The sequence below is a fragment of the Mercenaria mercenaria genome, chromosome 17 (genome assembly GCF_021730395.1).
Source record: "Mercenaria mercenaria strain notata chromosome 17, MADL_Memer_1, whole genome shotgun sequence".
NCBI classification, from domain to species: Eukaryota; Metazoa; Mollusca; class Bivalvia; order Venerida; family Veneridae; genus Mercenaria; species Mercenaria mercenaria.
This window is the reverse complement of record NC_069377.1, coordinates 23,152,807-23,167,344: the sequence shown is the minus strand read 5'-3', so window position 1 is coordinate 23,167,344 and position 14,538 is coordinate 23,152,807. Positions and strand designations below refer to the sequence as shown.

Below are 14,538 nucleotides of genomic sequence, written 5' to 3'. Positions count from 1 at the left end.
TTAATTATCCGCGTACTGAAGGCGATGCGCTAAGTTAGACTGACTCGCGATTGCGTAGCTCGAAATCACTATGAAAGAAATACGAAAGCTTCAAGATTGGACACTGTGATCTTGCGCTTTGCCATCGTGTTTTTGCATTTAGGCATCGTGACCCCTCTTGTAAGGCAATATGCAAAATGTGCCATCGCAATGGAGAAGGGCGAAATACTAAACTTCCACAATTTGGTGCGTCATCGTCATGATCGCATGCTTCGTGTATCTCTAAGCAAACAATGCACGAAACGCTAGATCACAAATTGGAAACGCCAAGCTTGAGAGCGCTTTGCCATCGTAGTCTCACTCTTCGCCGTCATAGACTCGCCTCTCACCTGCATGATCTGACCGGTGCTGCGTGTGCATTATCAGAGAGGAGGCGATAAAAAGTAAGGCTAGATTGCCTGGAAGCACAGAGCATCCTAAAGACTATTATATTCAAATCTATTTGCATTTTCGTTCTGAAAAACTTAACAACGCTTAAATACCAAATTAAATCTAATTCCATGCAGAATGCATTCTAGCATTGAAAAAAATGGAATTTAGGCACCCGTTTTGCAAGAAAATGCGCGAAACATGAAAACATCGGATTTGATTACTCTAGTTTTTTTTGACAATTTGACAGAACGTATACTTTTTGACTGAATTACTTACGGACGTTCCCATCTTGGAAGGGACATGACGTCAATTTATAACGTAACTTGATAGAAAAAAATCACAAAATTTTATGTTTAACTTTTAGTTTTACAATTTTCAACCCTGAAAAAAACGTCACGGGATATTAGCTTACTAACCAGTACAAAGAAAACTATGTTTGAATTTACATGTAAAACCAGGTTATCGAAGGTTCAATTTGGTTGAGAACGATTTTAGAATTACTTTAGTCTGCTGTGCTTTCCAAAAGAAGTAATATGTAACCAACCTGATGCATTAAAAGAAACGAGCATTTTGTAATATTATCCATCTTATTATCATGGGAATTTGCACAAAGTAAAGCCTGGTTTGTGTTCAGATTTTTATCATATTATATATGTAGAATTAAGATAAGATACAGTTGCTTGCCAAATTAATGTTCACAAACCAGTGTTCCTAAAGACTTACAGGCATTTCCAACCTTTATATAACTGTCATATCTCATAGCGTTGTAACATGTATTACTCAAAATTTATATACAGTTAATACCTAATTCCTGGAATAAGCGTTATTCCCTGCTGAATACTACGAAATATCACCAACTGAAGAGGCATATGCGTCTTTGAATTGAAGTGTTGTAAGTCTTTTTTTTATATATGTTTCGTTTTCAACAATTCTAACTATAGTTCATTATTGATTGTAGCAAATGATACGTCATATATGATATTTATTTTTATGGGTGTATTTTAAATGTAAGTTTTTTTTTTTAAATAAATGAATCATAACTGAAATTTAAAAATAAGGATATGTTATCTTCCTTAATAATTTAATTTTTGAATACTGGTGAAAGATAGAAATTGCAGCACTGTTTATGAAATCGCGAAAAAAATGCATAAAAGCATTATATATAATATGATAAGTATATGGGGAAAATCGTTTCGGCGCATAACTTTATATAACAGTTTATAACGTACTGATAACATATGATACACTTTATACAACTTCCTTATCGGAAAGGAAAACAAAAACATTAACATTGTTTTGATGTCAACCGGTCAAACACATGCACATGTCTTTTCTCCTGAATTCATTTTCTAAATATGCTGTAAAGCTATAACGAAAAATGGCATTCCAAATAAATTAAAAGAACTATTTTAAATCAACTGCTACATATCATGTTAAGAAATATTACAATGTACATTGAAATAAGTACACAAATTCCGCATATAGCGAATTAGCTAGAATCAGTCACAGGTGGCAGTAATATACCTAGGATACAGTATGTGTCCATGAGCCATATACACTTAAATTTATTACAATTTTAATGTTTTATAGAGATAAAAATGACAAAAAGCCATTCTGAAAAACAAAATAGCATCTGTGACAATGAGCCATTAGAAAGGTAATTAAGAACATTTTGTCATGTGAAAAACTACCGTTTCGTACGCCGTTGCTCGCTCGTGATGCGTAAACGGTTTGGAAATGGGCTTTGAAGTAAGGTTTTTCTGAAAGATTATTCTTTTGCCCTAAAGACGGCCAATCATTGATAAGGAAATATTGTTTCGAAAAAAATACGGACCTGGAAGCAATGCACATGTCAAACTGTTCTAAATTACCTTTCTTATGGTTCATTGTCACAGATGCAATTTTTTTTCAAAATGGCTTTTTGTCATTTTCTTCCCCAAAAAACATTATAATTGTAATAAATTTAAAGTGTTTATGGCTCATGGACCCATAATGTATCCTAGGTACGTTACTGTCACCTGTGGAATCAATTACATTATGAACTGTTTTAGTAACCATAAAATCATATTTTTTTCAGGTTGCAAGATTTACTTATGGTACTGGATTGCACGTTTGACGACACTGGGCCGACCGGTCGGAGTTACAAAATATAGCATCACAAAACACATATATCCCCTCATGGCTGTTTGAGTACTCGAAACTTTCAAACACAAATCTTGTCGCATGCGTAGATTGAGAAATTATATGCGTGTTCGTGTTTACTTCACACCTGTAAGACAAATTATAGTTGAATTTATATGGAAAATAAACACAAATTTGAAATTGTTTCTTTGTAGCTTCTTTCATTGCATTAGCAAATTAAACATTGACTATTAACACATATTTTAACTGTTTTCTGGCAAGATGTTCTTTTTTATTTAAAAGATTTCCAATAAATGTTCTTTCTCAATTTAATGATTGTTTTTATCCAGATACGATATGATTTGAATCAATGTATATACCCATCCTTTATAAGGAAGTACTTCATGTGGTCATGCGCATGCTCAGTCGGTTTTGTGTAACACGTGTGAACCCGCATTCTGATGTTCCAGTCAGTGGCTGTGGTAAAAACCTTGACGTAGACTTGTGAACCTATCTTGGCATGCAAAGGGTTTCCTTTACCGATTTCTCTGATGAAGTCCTGATCATTGTAAAAGGAAACACTGACCGGATATTGACGGCTACCGAGGCTCTGAGATGTTGAGTTGGTAACACTAGTAGGAAATCCACCTTTAAAACCAATGAATTTATAATGTATTTTTTTATTTCAAAAGGAAATGAACAGAGAAAAAAAGCATTCAAAGAACGTAGCCGTACATACATCACCCTATATAAAAATAAAGGTACGTGTAAATGAATATATGAACATAGCGGCTGACCACATGTACACATTAACAAACAAACGAATGCAACAATAATAATAACTTAGAAGTAACAAATAGACACAAACATAGTGGGAGAAGGAACATAGCAGGTCGCCGCTTTGGAGCAGGCAGTGGCAAAAACTTATGTATTGTAGTAGCAACAAGTCTCACTCTTTACTCCTTCCATGTTCCTATACTACTAAACAGTGAAAAGCAAATGTTACCGCTTCGAACGACATACGAACAATTTAAGTTATTAAACTTTTAAAGACTTATGTTACAATAATACAACCCAATGTCTTTGTACAATTATGTCTTAAATGACATATGCAGATGGTAACGCCGAATATTTAATTAAGAAAGGCTAATGGTAAAGACATCAACAATTCAAAATGACTCATTTCATTTGGGAAAAGATACATGTATTGCTTATATCAAAGAAATAACTTTACTAGTAGCTGCTTTAACTTACCCTGATGAGAAAGGAAATTCTACGCTTAACGCACCATGAAAGATCCTTTGGAAGCATAGAATGCATCCCAACAGAATAATAGCAGACTTGGTTTTATTTAGAGGTAATGAAATGTGGAACACCTCTCGCGCCCCCAGCACCGGCTCAAGCGGAACTCTATTACACATTTATTGAATGGATTACATGATTACAAAGGACCAGAAAGTCTAATAAAATATATATGAGCATGGTATATTATCAAAATTTTACAAAAGGAGCAACGGTATTGAAAATAGACTACTGGTCACTAAGTAAAAATTGCAGAATGGCCGCGTGTATGTCAAATAATTGCTTACTTCGTTAAGAATATCATATAGATAATGTTATCCTTTCAAATTGTGAATTGTTCGTGTGTTTCACGTCACCACTTTCTGCTAATATTACGAAACCTTTAGTGTATTATAACCTTTAAATACATAGAATGTCGAATCATAATAATGTGTGTTGTACATAAATTCACGCTGATATCAAATTGAGAAACATGTTTTTAAAAACTTCCTGATAATCTGTGAAAATGTGTAAAGTTCTTTAAACCTATAGCAGTGCCGTTCTGTCTTACGTCGCATTCAACTCCGACTGTCCAGTTGTAGCTAAACACTATAAACAGGTATACAGGATCGTGTTCCGCATAAATTAATTCGTTGTTATACACTTTCATTCCGTCACCAAGCTGTTCAAAGCAAGCAGATAATAGATTACTATAATCTATATTGATTAATAGTGTCGAAAAAAAACAAACGAAATTAGGCATTTATATACTCATTAAAATACAATTTAATGTATTTAAATTTAAAAGATTGGAGGCCTTTGTGGCCGAGAGTTTAAGGACGCTGACTTCGAATCCCTGTAATTATCGTATGGGCTAGTTACGCATTTGGCCCGGGTACGGTTTTTAAATGAAATAAATAGATGTATTCTAAATGCATTTACATTCAATTGGTTATTTATGATGTTTACAGAACTGAGGATTCCTGCGTACGAGTAATTGTTGTGTAAAAAATATATGTGCTTGAATCGATCTTCCTAGCTCCGTGTAGACGGCCGGGTCTAAAATCTTACCTGAGGTAACGGAAGTCAGGCGAAATGGAAACGGTAATCCAGCCATCAAGATTCAGCTCAAATTTGCGGAAAAAGTAAACGGTTATGAGACACTTTTCTTCCCACTATTATTTTTGTCTCCATTTTTCCCTCAAAATTTAGTGTCATGAAACCGGAGTTTTCCTCGTTTTTATCATAGAAACAACAGAATCGGCAGGCTGAAAATGTTACATAGTAAAGTGCTAAGTCTATGCAATACATCCGCTCAAACTTCCCTAGATTTTCTCAAAAATGGAATTTTATATGAATTTTTCGCACTGATACCAGCGCAGATCTGTGAAAATTTCAAATCTACTGTCCACTGCCCCCATAATTTCATACTACATTGTATACTCACCATTTCACTTGTTAGGCATTCAAAAAGGCCATGTTGAAATATGAGATGATAACCTTTCTCTAAACCTCTACATTTGTTCTCTCCTAGGTATATATCAGAAGCCTTTGCTTTTGGGTAGATGTTGCGTATTTTGTCCATGTCAACCGTAATGAACCAATGATAGTCCGTGCATGCCACGTCAACAGCTTCCTTCAGACTGTAGTCTATGGGATTTAGGATGATATTGACAGTAGAATTTAATAGAAACTAAAATAGTTCATTGATTATAGATTACAGCTATATTCCTTCATTCAGTAAGAAAATCCTAGCATTAAGCTGAAAATGAGAAAAACAACTTTATATATTATAAATTCTTCATACGAATCAAGTGAAGAAGTATTTTTGTTTTACGTTTTGGAGGTTCCTGTGTAAAATGATGAAAAACTATTCATGATTTTATGGATCAAGTTTGGTCAATAATAATAAGTCATTTTCTTTATAAGACTTATTTCCATGTGTACAGCGGACAGATATCATCTGAATATTTGCAGAAGAGAAAAATGAAAATGGAGGAAACTACAAACATTTACACTCTTTCGTTTGAAGTTTTTATTTGAAAAAAATTATGTTAGTTCTCTGGGCCTGTATTCATAAAACTCCTAAGGAGAAAACTTAGCAAAATCCTTAACTTTGTAAAATTTCCTAAACAACATAGCACAAAAGAAAAGTGTAGACTTTTAGGATTTATTAATAATCTTTATTACTAAGCCAGATTGTATGTGACAATAGTGTTAGACATTCCAACTATCTCGACGATTGTCCACAAAATGCTTTGGAACTTTTCCCTTAGTTAGTCCCTTAGGGAAAATTTTCCCTTAGGAGCTTTATAAATACCAGCCCTGGTGTTTTTAATTTTTATACTGCTTGTTTTTGTAGAGCGGAATAAATAACTAATGAGATGAGACGCATGCCTGATGGGCAATTTACAATTATTCGAACATAAATATCTGGTAAGATTGTGTAAATAAAAACAAAAATATGCCTACCTGTCTGAACATTTAAATTCGTTGTTGCAGATATGCTTGTCATTGGACTAGATGTAGGTGCTCTCAGTACATATATAAATGTAGTTTCACGTACAGTGTGATTGACACCTTTATAAGTATTGTAAACAATACACGTGTAAGTTCCTGTATCTTTAATTGTTGCAGTTCTGATTATCAAGGACGGTCCGGCAATTTTTGAGCCGTTTGGTAGTTGCCACGTGTAGAAAGGTAATGGGTAAGAGTCTCCGCTACATAAACGAGATATAGGCTGCCCTTCCGCAACAGTAATATCGTCAATTGCATATACCCTTGGAGCATCTTAAAAATAGAACAAATTGGCGGAAATTAGCTCTTATATGCCATATAATTCTATAGCATGTAAAAATTACTGTTTAAATATCTGAATTTCTAATTTAAACAATTATTTTTATATTTAAACTGCTATTCTTAGATGAAGAACGGTTTAAAGATAATCTTTATAACTTTATTTACCTATACGAAACAAAAAATCTTTCAAACTAAAAACGATTCATATATTCCTTTCATAATATGTATTTTGATATGGACGTGTCATGAAAAGTTAGCTCAAAAACATTTGAAAATAGGGATGTATTGTAAAGGTGTTGTCCGTCCTTCCATCCAGTCAAATTGCATAATAGAATTGAGATTCGACTTCCGGTGTAAACAGGTATGGCGGTAATTTTGGGCGCTCTTCAAAAATCCGCAAAAATGCTGTGAACACCCACAAAAGAGGGAAGTGAGCTGAAGTATAATGTGATTAAAACTTAGACAATATATTCTTTAGATGTGAGCATTCCTAAAGTCTGCCCTCAAATGTGACTTTGCCGAATCGTTATCTGAATCGTTATCCCACCCACTCTTTCGACACCTTCATGTCGTGGGTCAAACCATCTACTCGAAGGAGGAAAAGAAACAAATCTTCACCCCTTGAAAAGGACTGGATAAAAAAACATAAGTCTTATAGAGACGGGAATGATTCTGATATAAGTGAAAACAGTGGCTATAGTGTGTTCAGTGATAGAGGTGAACTTGACCCAGAACTTGACCCAGAACTTGACCCTGAAAAACAAACTTTAAATATGGCCGCCAAATTGACCAGAGAAGAACTGAAAGAACTAGGTCAGTTTTTAGTGAAAGAAATTAAAGAGAACTTAATAGTCGAGTTAAAAAACGAAAATAAAGCCATGGTAGAGATCGAAACTGAAATCATGCGATCACAGATCAACGCTCTGAAAGAAGAGAACGCCTCACTGCGAGGGTCCTTAAAAAATGCATTCTTGCAACTTGACGACCTCGAACAGTACGGTCGCCGCATGTGCTTAGACATCTCAGGCGTTCCTGGAGACACTGGGGATGCGAATGAAAATGTTGAAAAAAAGATCCTTGATCACATCAGCAAAATCAAACTTCCGAACGGCCAGAAACTCAACATCTCCAGTCAAGATATTGACAAGTGCCATCGTAAAGGCCGTTTCAGGAATGACGTTAGCTACAACAGAAGAGTGATAGTAAAATTCACCAATTCTAAAGCCCGCCAGTGTCTATATGCCAACAGGAAAATTCTTGGTAACGGCATATTCGTTCAAGAAAACTTGACGAAACATAGAGAAAAGATAGCATATGAGGCCCGCCAGCTAGTGCATGACAAAAAACTCACAAAAACCTGGGTCGCTGGCTGCAAAGTGTTCGCACTGATGAAAATCAACGGAAAAGATGACATTAAAATAAATATTATAGACATGGATACAATCCAGTGCGTTAGAGAAGGCCGGCTGCCTAAACCCAGCCCGTACCCAGGACACGCCTAAATGTGCTTGTGCTAAATATCAGCAAATAAACTAAAATACAGTACGTTGTACTAAATTTTGACATCGCCTATATGTATCATAAACAAGTGATAAACTTACTTTATCAACATAATTCCACAGTTAACGCCGGTTAATTTTTCCAGTATCCTTTTTGACACTGTTTGATATATCCACCGTGTACAATAAAAGTTCACATTGTTTGTAAAACATATCTAAACGTAATTAAAATTCACATCTTCATAAATATTAGCACAAAATTTCGTGCTTCTGTTAAATTTAGATCATGTAGATTGTGTATCATGTAAAAACATACTGTAGAAGTTGTATATACCGTGTTTTTCACTCCATGCTCGAATAATACTTGTTACTATAAAATTTCCATTGAATGACATTCCTATCTGTACTAAACTTTACTATCACGATATTCGCGTGCATTCATTTTAACTCTCCCAACCTTCACAATTTTCTAGTACATGTATATGCTATTTATACAACACACGACAAGAGGTCAGTAGGCTATTCTTATACGAATTAATAAACCGGATTACTTTTACGGAATATTGTAGGTAAGCTTCAGAACTCATTTAGTATTTTTACTTTTAGATTTTTTAAAGACTTTATATAATTATGTTTTGAAGACTACTCACTTTTTTTCAAAACGGAAACATACATTTGTTGGTTTGTTTATTAAAAATATTAAGACGTTGACATTAAAAGTCTATTGTTCAGATCCATAATAGAATGTTTCTATCAACTTTTCTACTTCACGTACTAAAAATATAATGTTTGTTTTGACTCTCACGAAGTGTATGCTCTGTTCTGTTCATACATGTAAAGCGAAAGTCCGATCTAATGTAATTTTACGGTTTGTAAAATTTATAAGTTGTAATAATTGAAGTCATTCTTTGTGTATCTTACTAACTCAGGTAAAACAGAATGAAAATGTTGTATACACCCTGTATCTATTTTACGTCGTGCTTGAATAACAGATATTACTATAAAACTGCCATTGAATGACATCCCTGTCTTTACTATACTTTACTATCACGATATTCACGTGCAATCATGTCAACTCTCCCGACCTTCAAGTTCAAGTTCAAATACATGTATATGCTATTTATACAAAAGACAGGTGGTTAATAGTCTATTTTTAAACGTTTTTCTCTATATCAGATTATTGTGATTGAATATCGTAAATGAGTTTCAGAATTCAATTGGTATTTTCACCTCAAGTCTTTTTAAGGATGTATATATGTGATAAAGACCACCCACTTTCTCCAAAACGCAAACATAAGTTTGTTGTTGTCTTTTTTTACTATTATTATTCATAACGATTAGACATTGGCACAAAAAATCCATTGTACCCATAACCTAGAATGTTCCTATTATTTTTCTATTTTACCGTATTACACTATTCTTAGCTATAATATGTGTTTTGACCCGCTATGCTCTGCTCTGTTCATATATATGTACAGCGAAAGTCCTATTCAATGTAATATTACGGTATGTCAAGTTTATAATCTTTAATTGAAGTCGTTTTCTTGGGTATTTTCATGTGAACTCAAGTAAAACGCACTATAAGTTGCATACTCTCTGTATCAAATAGTCATCTTTGAGAATACTCTAACGTATTCTAATTCATGCTTGAATAACACTTATTACTATTACTACGAAATTGCCAATGAATGGCATTCCTCTCTGTACTATATACTTTACTCTCACGATATCCACGTGCAGTCTTTCTAAATCTCCCAACCTTCACCTATATGTTATTTATATACCCGACAAGCGGTCAGTATGCTATTTTTAAAGGAGTGAATTATTGGTTTTTCCCATATCAGATTATAGTGATCTTGAATATGTGTTAAGGTTTCGATGGAGGCCTTGAGAAACAAAAATCAAACAGCACCAAATCATAGAAAGAAAGAGTTGTTTGACATGAAAATTGAACAGCATGTAAAACATGTATATTACTTTACGAAACAAGTGTCAGTATACTGATATAAACATTGAATTCCGGAAAAGGGCTGCCAAAAGGGGCTCCACTTCCGGACAGTTAAACGCCTTTAGAAACTCACCATTTTCAAAGAACAGTTACACATGTTTGTTTTGATGCATTTGCAATAGCGTGCGAGTGGTGAAATTTCACGTAACAAGGTGGAACATAGTTTTCAGCAATTGTTTATCATTTTTTCTTTACAAATGGCATTCATTTTCAAAGGGAGACAACTTTTTCTCAAAGATTACTTAAAATAATCCGAAAAAGTTGTTTCCCTTTGAAAATGAATGCCATTTGTATTTAAAATAATCGGGAACAGTTGCCTCCCTTTGTAAATGAATGCCATTTGTAAAGAAATAAAGATAAACAATTGCTGAAAACTGTGTTCCACGTTGTTATGCGAAATTTCACCACTCGCACGCTACTGCAAATGCATCAAAACAAACATGTGTAACTGTTCTTTGAAAATGGTGAGTTTTTAAAGGCGTTTAACTGTCCGGAAGTGGAGCCCCTTTAGGCAGCCCTTTTCCGGAATTCAATGTTTATATCAGTATACTGACACTTGTTTCGTAAAGTAATATACATGTTTTACATGCTGTTCAATTTTCATGTCAAACAACTCTTTCTTTCTATGATTTGGTGTTGTTTGATTTTTGTTTCTCAAGGCCTCCATCGAAACCTTAAAGACTATACACTTGTTTGCTTGTAATGTTCATACTGTTTAGTTAGTGTCATTAAAGTCTATTATTCTTATCCATAATATAGAATGTTCTATTAGTTTTACTGTTCACATTTTATTATACTGTACTAGTAGGCCTATGTTTTGTCTCTTACGAAGTGTATGGTAAAGTTATATCTAATGTAATTTTACGGCATGTATTATTTACAAAATTTAATTGTAGACGTTCTTGTCACTGTACTATCGGACATTTTTGTATCGACGGATATACTGTTCGATTGGATCATGCATAAAATGTATATAATTATCTATGCAAAATTATATTTGTATGAAATATGCATGTGTTTTAAAGACAAAAGCAAACGAAGTTACTCCATGATACAAAGTTTTAGTATGAAAGAAGTGATATTCTATGGTAATGTATACCAGATACAATTTTACTTGCTATGGTTAAAAAAAATAATTAAGAAATGATTATAATACTCATAATATAAATATTACTATATAAATATTGTTTGCACCTTCTACTTGAAAGAAGCGACATTTAACTTCAATATAGCATAATTAAAATTAATAAAATATTCACTTTTTGGACAGTGATTACATGTTGTAAGTAAAGATGTACATGTAGCTCGCATTGTTTACAACGATAATCATAATAACGAAAGTTGTTACGATCCTAAATAACTTCCCACAAATTAATATTTCCTCAGGAAACTCTCATCTTTTTATGCTTCATATTTTTCCTTTTGCTATGTTTTTTGTTCTTTCCATTTTTTTGTTTGAGAATATGCTGCTGTACTATTTTTGTGTCGGCTTATGTGGTCATGTTTTGTGCTCTGGTCCTCGCTGGCTTCGGTGTGGGGGCTCGCGGGGGGATTAAATTTGCGCACTTGTTCTATTTATTCTTGCTAAGCTTGAACTTCACATTTTTACTCGTAATATAACTCGTGCGCGAATCGAGGCGACGACTCAAGATAGTATCAATCTTAAACCGTATCATAGCTGTGGCTTATTTATAAACAACGTTTTGCGATTTGACATTACATTAACATTCACAGATCGAATTGTTTATATATAGCTTTCTGCAGTTTGACATGGTTTTGATAAAAATAGAATCGATTCTATATCAATCATTGGTTGCAATTTGGATTGCTACTTTAATACGTTTGTCAGGAGATGTTCATCCAAATCCGGGACCAAACACCCCAGATAATTCTTTCTCTAGTTCATCTTCATCTGTGAACCTTCTCAAAGATGGCCTTAGTATAATGCATTTGAACATTCAAAGTCTTCGTCCGAAAATAGATCTTCTCGAGATCGAAGCCCAATCCTATGACATATTGATTTTCTCAGAAACTTGGCTTACATCAGATATCGACAGTAATGACCTTAAAATTCCAAACTTAGGTCTCCCGTTCAGAAAAGATCGAGTTGATAGAATTGGCGGTGGTGTTGCAATCTATTTGCGTGATACCTTACATGGTAATATACGAAATGACCTCATGATCAACGGATTAGAGGCTATCTGGATTAAAACAAATATAAATGATAAAAAACTACTAGTAGGCGGTTTTTATCGACCACCGAATGCCAATAACGAATACTGGTCACTCATAGAAGAGAGTTTTGACAGGGCATATAACACCAAACTTGAAAATATAATAACAGCAGGCGATTTTAATATAAACGTAGCTGGCTCGCATTCACATAAAATCGACAATTTAGTTGCGTCTTATAATTTTGAACAATTGATTACAGAACCTACCCATTATACGGAAAATTCGAACTCTGTTATAGACTTAATTATTGTAAAAAATAGCAACAGCGTACTAGCTAGTTTAGTAAATGACCCATTTATTCCTGACCTTACCAGATATCATTGTCCCGTTGTTCTAGTCTTAAAACTGATCAAAATGAAAAATGACAGTTTTAAGAGAAATATTTGGAAATACGACCAAGGGGATTTCATTCAATAATTACAGATCTATTTTAGGAAGTGTTCACTGGGATTCTATTCTTTCAAATGATAATATGGAACATATAGCACTAAGCATAAACGAAACCATTATAGACGCCGCAAAGAAATCAATTCCGAATAAAGAAGTAACTATCCGCCCAAACGACGTTCCTTGGTTTAAGAGTAATATCCGTAAACTAATTAGAAAGCGAAACAGATCTCACAAATAAAACGAAAGAAAATAATACTGAATATTATTGGGCAAAATTTCGAAAAATTAGAAATGAGGTAACGAAACAAATAAAAAAAGCAAAAGCGGACTATAAACTAAATCTTATAAACTGGATTAATGATATTTCATTAACTGTCAAGGAGTGGTTTAAAATTGCAAAAAAATATAACTAAAAACCAGAAAAACACTGATACTATCCCAACATTAATAACCCGTGATCTGACTGCCTCAACAAATACAGAAAAGGCGGATTTTTTAAACAATTATTTCTGTAGTCAGTCAAATATAGATGATAGTAATAAAATTTTGCCGAATATTGAACAACCCTTAAACACTCTTTTATCTACTTTGCAGATTTCGAGGCAAGATGTTATCGACGCCATTAATCAAATGGACTCATCCAAAGCTTCTGGCCCTGACCAGATAAGCCCAAAACTGTTAAAAGAGGCATCCGTGGAACTTTCAAGTCCTCTTTCGCAATATTTCAACATTCTTTTAGCGAAATCTTTCTTCCCAGATGAATGGAAAAAGGCAAATGTTACGCCAATTTTTAAAAAATCAGATCCCTCTAATCCTGGAAATTATCGACCTATATCTCTATTAAGTTGTGTGGGTAAATTAATGGAACGTTGTGTACATAAGCATGTTTATAATCATTTGATAAATCAAAATCTACTTAGCCCATTTCAGTCCGGATTCATTCGTGGAGATTCTACAACAAATCAGTTAGTTTATATCTATAATGATATTTGCAAGGCTCTTGATGATGGCAAGGAGATACGAGTAGTTTTCTGCGATATTTCAAAAGCGTTTGACCGTGTTTGGCACCGTGGATTAATACATAAATTATCGTCTTTTGGAAAAAGGGATTCCCTTTTACAGTGGTTTACATCATATTTAGAAAACAGAAAACAACGCTTGTCTTAAAAAACTCAAATTCAAAATGGAGGAACGTAATGGCCGTGGTGCCACAGGGCTCATACTCGGGCCTCTTCTTTTTCTCATTTATATATTAAACGACATTGTGAAAGATATTAAATCAAACATTCGATTATTCGCCGATGACACAAGCTTATATCTAGTAGTTGACGATACAAAAGACGCCGCATCTCAACTCAACTCTGACCTCGGTAAAATACATCATTGGGCAAAAACTTGGCTAGTTGATTTTAATCCTAATAAAACGGAAACTCTTCTCATTTCTAGAAAGTATAATAAACCTCACCATCCGAACTTATTCATGAACAATATTCTTATAAAAACAGTAGAAGAACATAAACACTTAGGAGTCATATTTTCAAGTGATGGTAAATGGCGCCCTCATATTTCATCCGTTATTACTCGTGCATGGCAGAGAATAGGAATACTAAGGTCGATGAAATTTATTATCAACAGACAATCGCTCGAACGCCTTTATATATCTTTTATAAGACCACTCATCGAGTACAGTGATGTCCTTTGGGACAACTGTACTGAAGAACTTAAACGCGAACTAGAAGCGATACAAACTGAAGCAGCGAGAATTATTACCGGCGCGACGAAGCTCTGCAGTAT

At 34.0% G+C, this 14,538-nt stretch overlaps 1 protein-coding gene across 1 annotated transcript; it reads right to left on the bottom strand.

Annotated features, from left to right (window-relative positions):
• Nucleotides 1-2,346: 2,346 nt before the first annotated feature.
• LOC128549919 (oncoprotein-induced transcript 3 protein-like) lies at nucleotides 2,347-7,180 on the bottom strand. Its single transcript, XM_053527701.1, has 7 exons — nucleotides 7,164-7,180; nucleotides 6,778-6,803; nucleotides 6,286-6,603; nucleotides 5,261-5,463; nucleotides 4,360-4,495; nucleotides 2,913-3,180; nucleotides 2,347-2,680 (listed from the first exon to the last, which is right to left on the bottom strand). The coding sequence occupies exons 1-7, from the start codon at nucleotides 7,178-7,180 to the stop codon at nucleotides 2,503-2,505; spliced, it is 1,146 nt and encodes a 381-aa protein (XP_053383676.1). The 3' UTR covers nucleotides 2,347-2,502.
• Nucleotides 7,181-14,538: the final 7,358 nt, after the last annotated feature.

Bases quoted from the DNA above. Each gene is read 5' to 3' on its own strand.
- LOC128549919 (XM_053527701.1), bottom strand. The intron at 6,604-6,777 runs GTAAATAAAGTT...TCTATTTTTAAG, and splicing joins AGATTTTTTGTTTCGTATAG to ATGCTCCAAGGGTATATGCA. The intron at 2,681-2,912 runs GTATATACATTG...TTTGTCTTACAG, and splicing joins TACTTCCTTATAAAGGATGG to GTGTGAAGTAAACACGAACA.